The following is a 15,216-nucleotide window of genomic DNA, read 5'->3' on the forward strand; positions in this document are numbered from 1 at the left end:
CTCCCACCCCTGGTAACCAACAAAGAAAATGTCCTCCAATATATAAACCTTTCCTTAACTTTTACAATAACGGACTAATACAATAGTTGTCCTTTTGTGACTGACTTATTTCACTCAGCATAATGTCCTCCAAGTTCATCTTGTGGTATATTCTTGTCAGAGCAGCACTAGGTAATCAAAACAGGAGCTCACCCATGCATCTGTTATTTGTACTCTCAAAATAAAACAGGGACCAAGGACTCTCCTGGGAGGGAAGAAGGCAGACCTAGCCACTTCTCAATGAGACATGTCAGATCTGTGAGGAACTTTTAATGGAAAGGTCTGCCCCTATGCAGCCATCCTGGTAGATGATTTGCCTCCAAGGGAAGTGACTATGTCCATTAAGAGGCGTTCCCCATTGCACACCACTTAACCCTGGGTGGAATGGACAGCTGTGCACAGGAGCCTTTCTACACTCACCATTACTGGGTGACTGACAGTGTAGGCTGTTCTAAATCTGAGGTTGTCTAGACTTGGGTCACCATAGTGACATTTGCTCCAAATAGGGCATCATGAGGGACTCTTAGGGTTTTCAGGGAACCTTTTGCCTCAGCTACTACTATAGTTCTTGCAGGAACTAATGCAAGACCAACACTTATCCCCATTTTGACATCTACCCCTGGGGGCTGTGCATTAACAACAGCAGGGAAACCCTGAAGACAAGCAGGACCAGCAGGTGGTGCTCTCTGGAAAGCAATCTCTGAGTTCTATACTCTTAGAAGCAAACAGATGGACTCTTTCCCTGATTTTGTGAGCAAAATGTGCTGGATATCTTTGTCAAAGAAATAATTGCCCCTGTCAGTTAAAGCAGGAAAGGATGACTTTATTCAAAAAAGATTATAATAAGAAGGAGGGGAGGACAAGAGAGGGAAAAGGACTAAAGGAAAAAGAAAGGGTTATTGTAATGAGATGGGGACTTTTTCAAGGGAAGAGACACTAGAACTAAGTCTGAGTTCCTACTTTGCTGAAGCAGAGTTTGGGAAGGTTTCTAAGGACTAAAGTGACCTAATGGAAAAATCCTGAGGTACTGAAGGATGTTGAGGGGAAGTTTAGCAATAGTATATGTAGACCACACGGAGTTATCTTCTGAGTTTACTGTTAAGAGCATATGGCCAAAGGAGAGAGAGGTCAGAGACTTAAAGTCAGAAAAAAGCCTGCCTAAAGTTTAGTGAAACTGAGGAGAACACTAATGTTCTTGGTCATCTGTTTTCCAAAATGCAAAAGGGCAGCAAGATTTCAGGATCACAGAGTTCTGGTAAAATTTCACATTATCATCTTTCGTTTGCCCTCTAAATACATTCTCCATCCTTCTTGTCCCTGCTCTGTACCCACAATGCACTGCACTGCCTCAGCAGGTTCTGCCCAGCTCTGAGCCTTCCCAGGTGTTAGCCACTGGTAGGAGATCAGAGGGCAAGAAGAGGGGAAGTGGAGGTTTTTATTCTCCTGATTCCCTTCTCGTTGGGTCTCTAAGAAGCTTCTGTTTCTCTTCCTGAGCCTACACTTCCTGTCTCTCCATACAGAGTTCTCTCTCTCTTCTTCCCCTCAGGAAGTCTGTCTCCCTTTAGGCATAGATATGGTAACATCTCCCCACAGTTACCAGCTCCAAGAGTACTAGATTAGCACACTGCCTCTTGTTGCATTCCCTGATCCTGCTTCTCACTGCCATTGGAGTTGATTTCGACTCATAGAGATCCCCATTGGGTTTCCGAGGCTACAAATCTTTACAGAAGTAGATGGCCCCATCTGCCTTCCGCGGAGCAGTTGGTGGGTTTGAACCGCTGACCTTCTAGTTAGCAGCCAAATGCCTTATCCACTATGCCACTGGAGTTCTTTTACATCACTGTAAATAGTCCCTTTCTTAGAAACCAGTTATTATAGACTCCAACTAACAGCAACTCCATGTGTGTTAGAGTAGAACTGTGTTCATAGAGTTTTCAGTGGGTGATTTTTCAGAAGTAAATTGCCAGGACTTTCTTCTGAGACACCTCTGAACCCCTTTCAGTTAGCACTTGTTGTTGTTGTTGTTGTTATGTGCCGTCGAGTCGGACTCGACTCATAGCAACTCCTCCTTGGGTTTCTGAGGCAGTATCACTACAGAAGTAGATTGCCCCATCTTCCTTCTGAGGAGTGGCTAGTGGGTTTCAACTGCCAGCCTTCTGGTTAGCAGTCAAGTGCCTAAGGCGCTACGCTACCAGAGCTCCCTCAGTTAGCAGACTAGCACATTGTTAGCATCATCCAGGGAGTCCTCCTGTTTCCTGCTGTTACCTGCCACTACCCTGACTAATAGAACAACTTTGAGGTCCTTGGACACATCTTAAGCAGCATTAAGCAGTGGTTAAGGGATTGGCTGCTAGGCCAGCACTTCAAACCCACCTGCCACTCAGTGAAAGAAAAACGTGGTAGTCTGCTTCTGTAAAGCTTTATAGCCTTGGAAACCCTAAAGGGCAGTTCTACTCTCCTATGGGGTCATTATGAGTCAGAATCAACTCTACAGCAGTGGTTTTAGTTGGTTCATGTGGAAGGTCAAAGTGGAAGGCCGAAGGTGCCCCTTGCTGAAAACTGCAGAACTTTAACAGACTAACAGGCATGATCAAAATAGACCTTAATCGTAGTGACTAACTTGCTATTTTCCCCTCCCTTTTGTTTTCACCAGGCTGAGTTCTTTAGGTTTGTTATTTTCAGTTACACATTCTTAGGGTTATTTTCCATTACACCTTCTCTTATGCACAGCCCTCTCCCATGACTGGTTTTGGCTGAGGACCATAATCCAAGAAGCAGAACGACCCTGGAAAGAGGGACACCAAGTCAGGAAACAGAAAACGGAGAACAGAGACACTGCTGGCAGTCCAGAGGCTCTTCAACCCTTTCCCGTTTCCCTATAATCATGTTTACCCCTTTGCAGGAGGAAGCAGACATTTTAGAGAAGTGACTCTCTCCGTCTCCTTGGGCATCCATACTCAGTAAACCTTTTGCTTTCCCGCTTCAACCTGTTAATGATCATTGGCTTTATGCGACAGAAGGTAAGGATCTTGTTGTTCCTACAACAGTTTGGACATATCTTGGGAAGGTAATTTGGGAAGAACTACACTTCCTGCTTTAATGTTCAATTGAACATTAAAAGAAATGTGAACTTATCCCTCTCATCTCCTCCACTTCCCAAACCTGGTGAAGCAGAGCACAAATCCCAGCATTTGCTTACACATCTGTCCCCTCAGATGGGAGCACCTAGAGGGTAATATTCATCTTTGGAATCCTGCAGATAACAGATGGTCAAGAAATGCTTATCGACCATAACTGAACTGAGACTTTGGACAAGTAGCTTGTCTAAGGCCTCAGTTTCTTCATCTGTGCAATCTCTCCAGGTACGTAGTTAACAATAAAAGGGGAGTAGGAGCAAAAGGTTGTTGGGAGTGCTTTTAATTAAATGTTTTAAATGGCACATTAATTAGTTCGTTGTTTGAAAGCAAATGGGCATTTGAAGGAGGTGCTCCTTCCCCTTAAGTCATTTATAGAACAAGAACTAGATTATATGACAGAACCACACAGTGACATATGCTACTATGATCTAATATGACACCAAAATATCCACCCACATATTACTGTGACAAAATATATTGTAAAACATTGTGTACAGCATGATTTCAATTTCATAAAAACTCATACCCATCTATGTGCAATGGAAAGGGAATCATTCTGGGAACGGATGGTTATTGCCAAATGTTGTGGGAAGGTGTGGATTTATTTTGTGCTTATTCTTTTTGGCATAGTGCCTAAGGCATTTGACTGGTAACCTGAGGGCTGGGGGTGCAAACCCACCAGCCACTCCTCTTAAGGAAGACTGGGCAATCTACTTCCATAGAGATACTGCCTTGGAAACCCAAGGAGGGGTAGCTATGAGTCGGATCCCACTCCATGGCAGTGAGTTTATTATTATTATTATTATTTTTACAATGGCGTTTTTACAAATAAAAAAAGTACAAGCTATTCTCATTGGAGGAAGCCAAGAAAGAGGTGGCTCTGGCCTGCGGGAGACGCTCCCTGCAGCCAAGCGAAGTAGTGGTGCAGGAGATGAAAGCTTGAGGAAGCCCGAGGAGCTGCAAGCCCGGCGGCGCGCACTCCACTTCCGGGCCGCGGCGCCGGCGGGGGCGGGGCAGGGATGGGGCGGCTCCAGGCGCTGGGCCCTAGGAAGGCCAGGGTGGGCCTTGGAGCTGCGCAGAGCAGCCAGGGCCGTCATGGGGCCACCTGAGGCGTTGCTGGTGATGGGCGTGAGCGGCTCGGGGAAGTAGGTACCTGGAGGCCCGGTGGGCGTAAAGACTGGCCGCCGCGATCCGGGCTGCCGGGACGGGAGGGCCCTGGGGAGGCGCTCGCCCTCCCCTTCGCACAAGAGGAAACTGAGTCCCGGGGCACCTGAGTGGCCCGAGGCACCTGTTCCCATTCCGTTCCCTCAAACCTTAGGGTATCTGTCCGGGGATCCCGTCCGAGACTAGGGTTCTCTATCTATAAAACGGAGAGGATTTCAGACGCCAACCAGGGGAGCCCTTTGTAAAGAGCGCTAGCGGGGCGTAAACAGAGTGAAGAGCCTTTGCCGGGAGGAAAGTCCGCTCCCCACGGCACCTGGGGTGACGAAAGGACACACATTTCCGTGTTTCGGTGTATCTTGTTGGAACAAGGTGGGCGGGTACAAGGCCCAAAGTGAGGGGCCAAACCACCTCCCAGGCTTTTAACAGACCTTTGTCAGCGGGAGCAGAGGGGCTGTCGCCCTCCTACGAGGACCTGAATTTTTCTAATTAGATTTTGGAACGTGAACTTAACCATTTATTTGGTCTATTGGTTTCTCCTTTCTTTGGCCAGTGTTTATCAGCTTGAAGCTGGAAAAAAGGAAACAGTGTTAATATAGAGGGCGGCTCCTGAGCACCGTGGAGGGAAGGAGGGAGGACTGGGAGCACACAGGTTCTCCCCAGCCCAATTTGGCCACACTTCCAGTGCAGAGAAGTAGCTGCAGCAGTTTACCAGGTGCAGCAAAAGATGGGACTTAGTCCATTGAAATACATCTTTCAAAGGCCTAAAGTACCTGTGGAGCCCTGGTGGCCCAGTGGGTGGGTGAATAAGTGCTTGGCTGCTAACTAAAGTGTTGGTTGGAACCCAGCAGCCACTCTGCGGCAGGAAAATGTGGCTGTCTGCTTTTATAAGGATTATAGCCTTGAAAATCCTGTAGGGCAGTTCTGTTCTGCCCCATAAGGTCACTGACGACAATAGGATTGGTTTTGTGTTTTATAATACCTCTAGAATTTTCTAGAAGTAATTGCCCACATGGCTAAGTGTTTATGAAAGGATTTTTGCTCCAGGTAGCTGATACAGCTTTCCAAAATTAGTGTGGTGTTTTTAGTGTCAAAATTGGGAAATCGTGAGCTGAAATTAAAATAAAAAATGGAGCTTTCAAATCCCTATGATTTGAAGAAGTTAGAGAATGGAAAACTGCTGCAATAATATGATGCAGTAGGAGACAAGAAACCTAGGACTTGGTTCTCCTGCTGCCTGGCTGGTGAACTTGGGTGAATTCATGTACCTTTCTAAGCCCTGGTTCAGATGAGGGAGCCCTGAACCACATAATTTACAGCTTATGATATTCATGCATTCAGTAAATATTTAATGAGTTTGGTGCCTTATTTTAGGACATTGTCATATAGTGAACAAGACAGATAAAATTCCTGCCCTCAATGAGTTCACATTCTAGTATAGGTGACAGAAATGCATACGTAGTGTGTCAGGTGGTGATGGGTGCTCTAGGGAAAGATAAAGAGTTAGAACAAGGAGTCTCTGGGTGGTGCAAATATATGTACTTAGGAGCTCTGGTAGCATAGTGCCTAAGGCACTTGACTGCTAACCAGGAGCTGGCGGTTCAAACCCACCAGCCACTCCTCGGAAGGAAGGTTGGGCAATCCTACTTCCGTAGTGATAACTGCCTCGGAAACCCAAGGAGGGGTCGCTAGGAGTCGGGGCTGACTCTATGGCAAATAACAACAACAACAACAACATGTGCTAACCAAAAGATTGGAGGTTCAAGTCCACCCAGAGGCTCCTAGGAAGAAAGGCCTGGAGATCTGCTTCCAAAAAAATCAGCCATTGAAAACCCTGTGGAGCACAGTTCTACTCTGACACACAAGAGGTCGCCATGAGCTGGCGCAACTCTAGGACAACTGGTTTTTGAAGTAGAACAAAAAGCTCTAGGCAGGATGGTTAGGGAAGGCTTCTCTGGGAAAGTGGTGTCTGAGCAAAGACCAACATGAAACAAGGGAATAAGCCACGTGGATAGCTGGGCAACGGGAGGGAAAAGTAAACACAGTCACTTAGTTGTGACCCAGATATGAGACCCAAGCCCTTTTCAGTAGAACATGCTGCCTGATAGGATATGAATGTATCATTATCAGATGCTTTACACAACCTTAGCAAGTGCTGGTAATTCTCAAGCCATTGGCTCATGTCCTTTATTTTAAAGAATATGTCTCTTTTAAACCCCAAACAATATTTAACTGATTTTATGAGCCCCCTGGACCTTGCATGGATACTACCAGAGGTTAAATTCCCCCATCACACTCCTCTGCACAATAGCCTCAAGTAGAATTTTGTCACTTTATTAATTTAGAATTTTCTCTAAAAAAAATATAAATATCTAGAAAACAGGGACCAAAAAAAGCAATTATTGAAGAAAAACCTTCAGGAGGTTAATGAGATCTTATACATTGCCTTTTGAAGAGTAGAATAGTAGTAACTGATTAATCCTTCATTTAAATTCCTGGAGAACAGTAAAGCCATTCTTTAGAATCCAGGGTCAAGCGCATCATTACTTTAACACCATAAAGTTATTGCGCTTTCAGTACTGTCTGGGGCAGCCTTCTGTTTACCAGGCATCCTTGGATCTGAAGAAATGCACACATGTTGGGAAGGAGCAGTAATTTAAACATCTGTGTCCTCTCCACAGATCGACTGTGGGCGCTCTGCTGGCATCTGAGGTACCCATTCTGAAGTCTCCTAAATGGATGGTCCTCTTGGGTCTGGTCTCATTGCTTCTCTCCCTCTGCCCCTTCCTTTCTACTGGCTGGTAAACAAACAAAACCCAAATCCATTGCCGCTGAGTCGATTCCAGCTCATGACGACCCCTTGGGTTACAGCTGCTCCACAGCTCATAGGGTTTTCGTCTTTATGGAAGCACGTCACCAGGCCTCTGTCCTGTGGCACATGTGTATGGGTTCAGACTGCACCACCCAGGGACTTGATGGCTGGTAGTGGATTATAAAACTGACCAGTCGGCCGCAGACCTTCCACACAGCTTGAGATACCTCCATGGTAATGACAAATAGAGCTGCAGCAGCCCAGTGACAGGGTGGTGAAGTGATGTTATGAGGCTCTTCACTTCCGGTGCTGTGTAGGGGTGTCATCAGGCTAATGGTGGGGCAGAGGGTAGTGGTATTTGTAGGAATTCTATTTCTGCCCCTGCCCAGTTAGTGTTAATAACCACATAGTGGCTATCACACAGAGTGAACTGCCTGCTACTTATACCGTCTCACTTTATTAAAGCTGGGATGGAAATTCTATGATGCTGATGACTATCACCCTGAAGCAAACCGGATGAAGATGAGCAAAGGGATCCCGCTGAATGACCAGGTAATCCTCACTGTCCGTTTCCAAAGCAAATCTTCCATCTGGGTAATTCAGAGACCTCTGTGGCACTTGGTCATGAGGTCACCATGTGCACATGCTGCAAGAGCCAGGCACACATAGGTCCTCTGTGTTGTTAGTGCCAGTCCCAAACTTTTCTCTGAACTCAGCAGGAGCAGTGCCCCTAGCTGCTGAGCTTAAGCTGTCCACCATGACACGTTGTTGGACTTTAATCTCAGAATGTAATCCCTGAGAGGGCAGAGGCTCCCCTATGCTTCAGAGGAAGTAAAGTTCATCTCTTCCCTTTCCAGAATTCTTAATACAAAAAGAAACCAAACCAAACTCACTGCCGTCAAGTTGATTCTGACTCAGTGATCTCTCCTTGGGTTTCGGAGGCAGTGTCTCTATGGAAGTAAATTGTCCAGTCTTCTTTCAGAGCAATGCTAACCTTCTGGTTAGCAGTCAAATGCCTTTAAGCACTACGCCACCAGAGCTCCCAAGTTCTTAGTAGTAGCCCACTACTATCTCCAGACTCCAGCATCTACCTGAAGCCAGAGGATCTTTTTAAAACCCAAATCTGGCCACATGCCTCCTACTTAAGACCCTCTAGCCACTCCTCGGAAGGAAGGTTGGGCATTCCTAATTCCGTAGTGATACTGCCTCGGAAACCCAAGGAGGGGTCGCTATGAGTTGGGGCCGACTCGATGGCAAATAACAACAACAACAACAGAGGCTTCACCCAGGTCTCAGGGTCAAGACCAAACTCCTAAATATGCATGGTCTGGCCTCCACATCCTACTTGTCTCTTTAGGTACTGTGTGCCCTTCCCAATCTCCCTGGACCTCCTTGCCCTCCGCCTAGTCCCTCCCCTACCCTGTGGCCTTGGTGCCTGCTGTTTCCACCACCTGGAATATTCTTCCTCCCCTTCTTTGCCAAGTTAACCGCTGCATATCCTTCAGATCTGAGCTCCCACGTCACTGATTCAGGGAAGTCCTTCTTGACCTACTTAAGTACAACCTCCTGTATAAACTCATCACATAAACGTTACTGCCCTTGTCCTAGTTGCAACTTCACATTTGATGGCATAAGAATTTCATTAATATTTGTCTCTGCAACTCGACTTTACTCACAAAAGGTCATTTCTATTAATCATTGTATCTCCAGGGCCAAGCACACAGTAAACTTCAGAAAGTATGTATGGCATACTGTCTGTGCACTGTCATGAGACCGAATCCTGGAGTATTTCTCTAAAATCATAGCTATAAAGTGAGGGTTCATTTGCATAACTGGCTATAACTCATGACAGACTGTGAGCACAGGGTGGAGGGCAAGGTCCACAGGGCCCACATGATATTATGTCCAAAGGGCAGGAACAGAATGGAACTGGCCAGAGACCACGACTGTTTTCACTTCAGTAACCTCCACTCCCCCCCAGGTGTACTTCCCTTATTTTCCCTTCTGCTTTGCAGGATTTGAGTCACTAAACCATTAGATCTAACTCTAGAGCACTCTGAGGGTACACCTGTGTTTGTTTTTGAATTCGCAGTGGTTTAAGCTTGTACTGTCAAAAGTAAGTTCACAACATTTGGCTTTAGAAAATAGGATGAAAGAATTATAAAAGAGATAGAGAGTAGTAATTTAAACTTGATATTATACTGGAGATAATAAACATAATATACATAACCTAGCTCCACTGCTAAGCTTGTGGGACGTTTGGCAAATTGCTTCATCTCTCTCTGCCTCATTTTCCTTCTGTAAATTTGGGATGGTAACAGGGCCGATTTCATTTAGTCCTTGGGAAGATTAAATGAAATAATAGAAAAAATGTACACAGAAAATTACCTGCAGCATTCAATAAATATCAGTTACTGTTATTGTTACACACACACACACACACACACATATATGTTTAACATAAACCATTTCTATGGAATGTGTAAAATGTGACTGTACTAGTGTTATTTTTCTCCTTGGTAAGTGCAAATAAATGATAAAGAACAAGTAAAACAACCCAGATGGATAGGTTTTTACATGTCATTGAAATATCCTCACACTCACAAGTAATGCTTGTTAAATGGGCAGTATGGATGGCATGGGTGGGGGTAGACTTCTCAAGAGGTATTTATTGTACAGGAAGAGAAGAGTTACCCAGACTACTGGAAGAAACCCAGTGAATTACCAAATACATTCACAGGAAACTTTAAAAGTTAGCCAGACCTTAGAGAAAAGACAAACAGGTAGATTTATATGCTTGACACCACTAATAGAAAGGGGCAAGAACACAGCCATTTAAGAGTGAAGGTGGAGGTCAAAGTTGCACTGGTACTAATACCCTTCCTGGGTGCCCTGGCAACCAAGGCCCTCATCCCCCGTAATATTATAAGGAGAATAGCCACATGTGAGTCAAGTAAAGAGTTTCTAAGGCAGACACAGGTTAGCTTTGCCTTGGGGAAGGATTTGGGAGGGTTTTGTGCTCAGAGGGCTGAGGACTGAGGTCTGAAGGAAAAGAACCCAAATTAAACATAACAAAACCAAAACCAAACCAAACTCAACTGCCATTGAGTTGATTCCAACTCATAGCAACCTCATTGAGTTTCCAAGGTAGTAAATCTTTAGGGAAGTAGATTGTCCCATCTTCCTCTACGGAGCAACTGGTGGGTTTGAACCACCAAACTTCTTGTTACCAGTCAAATAGCTTAGGCACTTTGCCACAAGAGCACATTTAAACATAACAAGCCCTCCTTGAATGTAAATTAATTAAATTTAGTTTAATTAATCCAGCTCCTCAGTCACACAAGCTACATCAGCACATGTGCTCTTGGGTACCATATTGAACAGTACAGATATAGAACCTTCCATTGTGTTCCATTGGACAATGCCAGTCTATGACGATGTGCTACCCAGGCTGTAATTATTTTATGTCAAATGATGATGGTAGTAAGAGTAAGGAATCCCAAAGCTTAACTCAGTGAGTCTGCAGGGATGGCAGGTCCATGGTGTCCTCCCTGAGCTCATGCTCATGTCACCAGAGCAGTCATCAACCTTAAAGTTTCCACCTCTCAAGTCCAATGAAATTGGTTGATTTGTGTATTTTTTAAAATAAATTTTCCTGATTATAAATGTACTCTTTGCCCTGTATAGATAATTTGGAAAGTAAAGAATATTTTTACACAGAATGTATCATCACTGGTCTTCCAAAAATAGATACTAATTGAATTTTGGAGGTTTTTTTCCCAGTGTTTTTGGTGTATATTTGTTTTACATGCATTTTTTTATGTTCTTAAATTAACTCTGCACCAAGTAAAACCAGTCTCTCTCCTTTTCTTCCTCCCCCGACTCCTTCCTCTTCTTCCACCTCCCCCCAACACTTGCTGGACATACTCCACAATCATCCATGTCTCTGAGCCTTGTCTCCCTTTGCCCACCATTCCCTTCAAGAGCCAATTTTCTAGATGTTTTGTAGATATTCCTGTCAGATCACTGAAACCACAGGTAAAGGTATCTTTCCCTGTCCTCATATTGTTCTGATTTCCTATGCTTATCTCCCACCACTGAGGAGTGGAAGGTGAGGTGCACTGCTCTCCACCCCCCATCCTGCACATAGGGCCATCAAGAGTGAGATGGCTTTGAACATCCGATCCAGCAGGCAGAGATGCTACTTGGGGTTATCCTGTTTCTTCCTCCTTTTCCAGTAAGACTTTTTTTTATGTGTTTGACTTTCATAATTTATTGTATTTCCCATAGTAACTGTTTGGAAGGCACAGAGTTCAGTGAATTTGCTCTTTTTTCTGTAAAAAGGAGATCTCAATCACTCTTCATAAACATTTGTTGTTTTGCCGTTGAGTCGGCCCCGACTCATAGCGACCGCTCCTTGGGTTTCCGAGGCAGTATCACTATGGAAGTAGATTGCCCAACCTTCCTTCCGAGGAGGAAAGGTTCAAACCCACCAGCCTTCTGGTTAGCAGTCAAGTGCTTTAGTCACTACGCTACCAGAGCTCCTAAGATTACAAACATAAATTTAGGAGCTTATGTGTCCAACCAAAACCCTGCTGGCGCCAAGTAAGCTCCAACCCATGGTGACCCTATGTGTGCCAGGTAGAACTGTGCTCCATAGGGTTTCCAGCAGCTGATTTTTTAGAAGTGGATCACCTGCCCTTTCTTCTTAGGCACCTCTGAGCAGACTCAAGCCTTCACTCTTTTGGTTAGTAGCTGAGCACATTAACCATTTGTACCACCCAGGGGCCGTGTGTGCAAGTCCTCCCTAATACCCTAACAGTAAAGTTCAGATCATAAGCTGGTCATTCAGGTGTTGACCATCCAGTCTTGACAGTTCCTCCCGACCTCCTTTACGTATCAACTCTCACGCTTCCTGTTCACCAGTGCTAAGCATTCGCTTTGTCCATTTAGAGTCTTGGAACACAACCTTTAAATCTCTTAGCCTTGGATTATGTCCTTCTCTCTTCTTGGTGGGTCATTCTCCTCTAGTTGAAATCCTCTTTATCTCTCAAGTTCTACTCTTCTTAAGGCCTGATCAAAATTGACCTCTCTCCCTACTATGTTACTAATCCTCCTCCTCTCTTATAGCCCTCATCACTGCCCTATGGGTAATTTAATTGATCATCTGTGTGTGGAAGATGTCTCTTAAATCAGCTGTGATCCCTTTGAGGATAAGGACCAATGCCATTCGTATTTATATCCCCAGTGCTTCACATGGCGCACTGCACATATTAATTGTTTATTAATTGTTTAGTGTGCATGGAATTAAAAGTCCAGTGTACACCAAATTCATGGGTTAAAGATCTTTTAAAAACTCAAAGTTGGAAATATTGTTTATTTCAGATATTTTTATCTGCCAAAAATATTGATTAAAATGAATACTACTCTTTATCTTACTTAAATCCCAAAGCAACTCAATGAATTATATATGATCTGCATTTTACAGATAAACAGAGAGAGGCACAGAGAAGTGAAGTAGTTTGAGCAAAGCAACACAGAGAGGGGAATGTCTCTCTAACCTCAAAGGTCATACTTTTTTTTTTTTTTTTTAAAGGTCACACTCTTTCTATTATACTAAAGACCCTGAGAATCCACAAAACAATTCAGTCACAAGAAGTCAGTCAGGGTTGGGCAAATGGAGAAAGAAAGGATGAAATGGAGGGTGAGGGTGAGAGCAGGTGAGAGAGCTACAACACTCAATAATCACATCTAAGGTAGGAGACCTGAGCCCTGAAGGGCAGCTGGTGGTAGTTGTTCCGCATGATGAGACTGGCAATCAACCCCATGGTGGAATCTACTGTGAGCAGCTGAGTAACTACCTTAGGGATGTGATCTGCTTCCTGTATATAAGGAGAAGCCTTGGGGAACTTCCTGTATATAAGGAGAAGTCTCTAGCCTATGGCACACTTGAACCCTGCATGTAGCCATGTCATTGTTCAACAGCCTGCCATGTCCTGCCGACCTTGGGACTTTCAGTGGACTTGAATTAGTGGCCTGCCGTGTGGTTTGGCCTTTGTACTTGTCAACCTTGGGTTTGTCAGTCTCAGCACCCAGAAAAGCCTCCAGCTTCAGTGGGCCTGGAGCAGGAGGCAGAGCTGAAGCCAAGGTTGAAGGGCTTTCACCCAGCCCCTAGAGCCTGGCACTTTGAACTTGGACTTAAAGCCTCTAAACTGTGAGAGAATAAACTTCTGTTTGTTAAAGCCATCTCATCTGTGGTACATTCTTGTCAGAGCGGCATTAGGTAACCAAAACAGAATGTGGTACTGAGAGAGTGGGGTGCTGCTGACAGGTACCTAAAATGTGGAAACATGAGTGGAGTGCACCCTTGGCCCAAGACCCTAGCAGAGAGACCCTGGCATGTGGCATGATAGATGGCAGCAGCAGAGCTGAGACTGGTAGAGAGACATCAGCAGAGACCAGCATGAAGCAGTAGCAGAGGCCAGAGACCAGCATTAAACAGCAACAGGCTTACCAGCTCATGGAGGAGAAAGCCGGGTCCTGTTGGGTAGGTGGCTTCCTGGTGGAGTGGGTTGCCTGCAGGCATTAATTGGTAGAAGAGACTGGCATGAGACGGAGTAGTAGGATGGCTGGCCCATGAAGCAAGAAAGGTAAGTGTCCTTTGGGCAGAAAGATTTCCGGTGGAGTGGGTTACCCTCAGGCATTAATTGGCAGAAGTGGAGACCAAGGAAATGGGAGGCTGAGCTTCCTCATCCTCAAGGGTAGGACCATGGCCCTTGGGGGTGGAACCACCACAGCCCCCCTAGATTTCAAAGAGCCAGACCTTCACCAACTTGGTTCTGGAGTGTGGGGCTGCTTGTTCATGTGAGCTAGTGGGATGGAGTCATAGCCACTGTCCAAAAGTGAGGGAGCAGGGCTGCCATACCCAAGAGGGAGAGGAACCAAGGGGTGAGGTCACCACTCAGAGGAACTAGGGGACCGGAGTCACCCAGTGAAGGAGATCTGTACAGATACCACACATTGAAGATCCGTACAGATGCCAAGTTGACAAGGGGTGGTAGTTAAGGTCATGTGTCAACTTGTCTGGGCATGGTTGAATGGCTGGGCAGCTGGTGGAAGTTATTCCCCATGATGAGACTGGCTGTCAACTCCATGGTGAAATCTACTGTGAGCAGCTGAGTAGCTGTGATCTGCTTCCTGTATATAAGGAGAAGCCTTGGGGAACAGTCTCCAGCTTATGGAACGCTTGAACCCTGCATGTAGCCATGTCGTTGTTCAACAGTCTGCGATGCCCTGCCAACCTTGGGACTTTCAATGGACTTGAATTAATGGTCTGCCGTGTGGTTTGGTAACATTAGGACTGTGCCTTTTCACTTGTTAACCTTGGGTTTATCAGCCTCAACAGCCAGCAGCTGCCTGAGTGAAGAAAAGCCTCTAGCTTCAGTGGGCCTGGAGCAGGAGGCAGAGCTGAAGCCAAGGTTGAGGGGCTTTCACTCAGCCCCTACAGCCTGGCACTCTGAACTCAGACTTAAAGCCTCCAAACTGTGAGAGAATAAACTCCTGTTTGTTAAGGCCATTTGTGGTATATTCCTGTCAGATGGCACTAGGTAACCAAAACACACAGTGAATGCCCATGAAAGCAGCAGTCAAGAAATCAAAGAATGTATTACAGGTAAATCTGCTGCAAAATACCTCTTTAAAGTGTTAAAGAGCAAAGATGTCACTTTGAAGACTAAGGTGTGCCTGACCCAAGCCTTGGTATTTTCAATAGCCTCGTAAGGTTGGGCAATCTACTTCTGTAGTGATACTGCCTCGGAAACCCAAGGAGGGGTTGCTATGAGTCAGGTACAACTCAACGGCAGTGCATATACATATGAAAGCTGGACAGTGAATAAAGAAGACTGTCAATGAAGTGATGCCTTTGAATTATGGTGTTGGTGAAGAATATTGAATATACCACGGACTACCAGGAGCTCTGGTAGCATAGTGCCTAAGGCACTTGACTGCTAATCAGAAGGCTGGCGGTTCAAACCCACCAGCCACTCCTCAGAAGGAAGGTTGGGCAAT

The 15,216-nt window shown here is 45.3% G+C and overlaps 1 protein-coding gene across 1 annotated transcript in view; it reads left to right on the forward strand.

Moving 5' to 3' along the window:
* The first annotated feature begins 4,271 nt into the window (after positions 1-4,271).
* Positions 4,272-15,216, forward strand: part of IDNK (IDNK gluconokinase) — a 16,352-nt gene continuing 5,407 nt past the window's right edge. The window contains exons 1-3 of the mRNA XM_007938866.1: positions 4,272-4,321; positions 7,019-7,049; positions 7,615-7,701. Coding sequence (XP_007937057.1) covers positions 4,272-4,321; positions 7,019-7,049; positions 7,615-7,701 — 168 coding nt within the window. The remainder of the gene's footprint in view (positions 4,322-7,018; positions 7,050-7,614; positions 7,702-15,216) is intronic.

The sequence above is a fragment of the Orycteropus afer genome, unplaced genomic scaffold (genome assembly GCF_000298275.1).
Source record: "Orycteropus afer afer isolate SDZICR_OR568_19922 unplaced genomic scaffold, OryAfe1.0 scaffold00005, whole genome shotgun sequence".
Classification (NCBI taxonomy): domain Eukaryota; kingdom Metazoa; phylum Chordata; class Mammalia; order Tubulidentata; family Orycteropodidae; genus Orycteropus; species Orycteropus afer.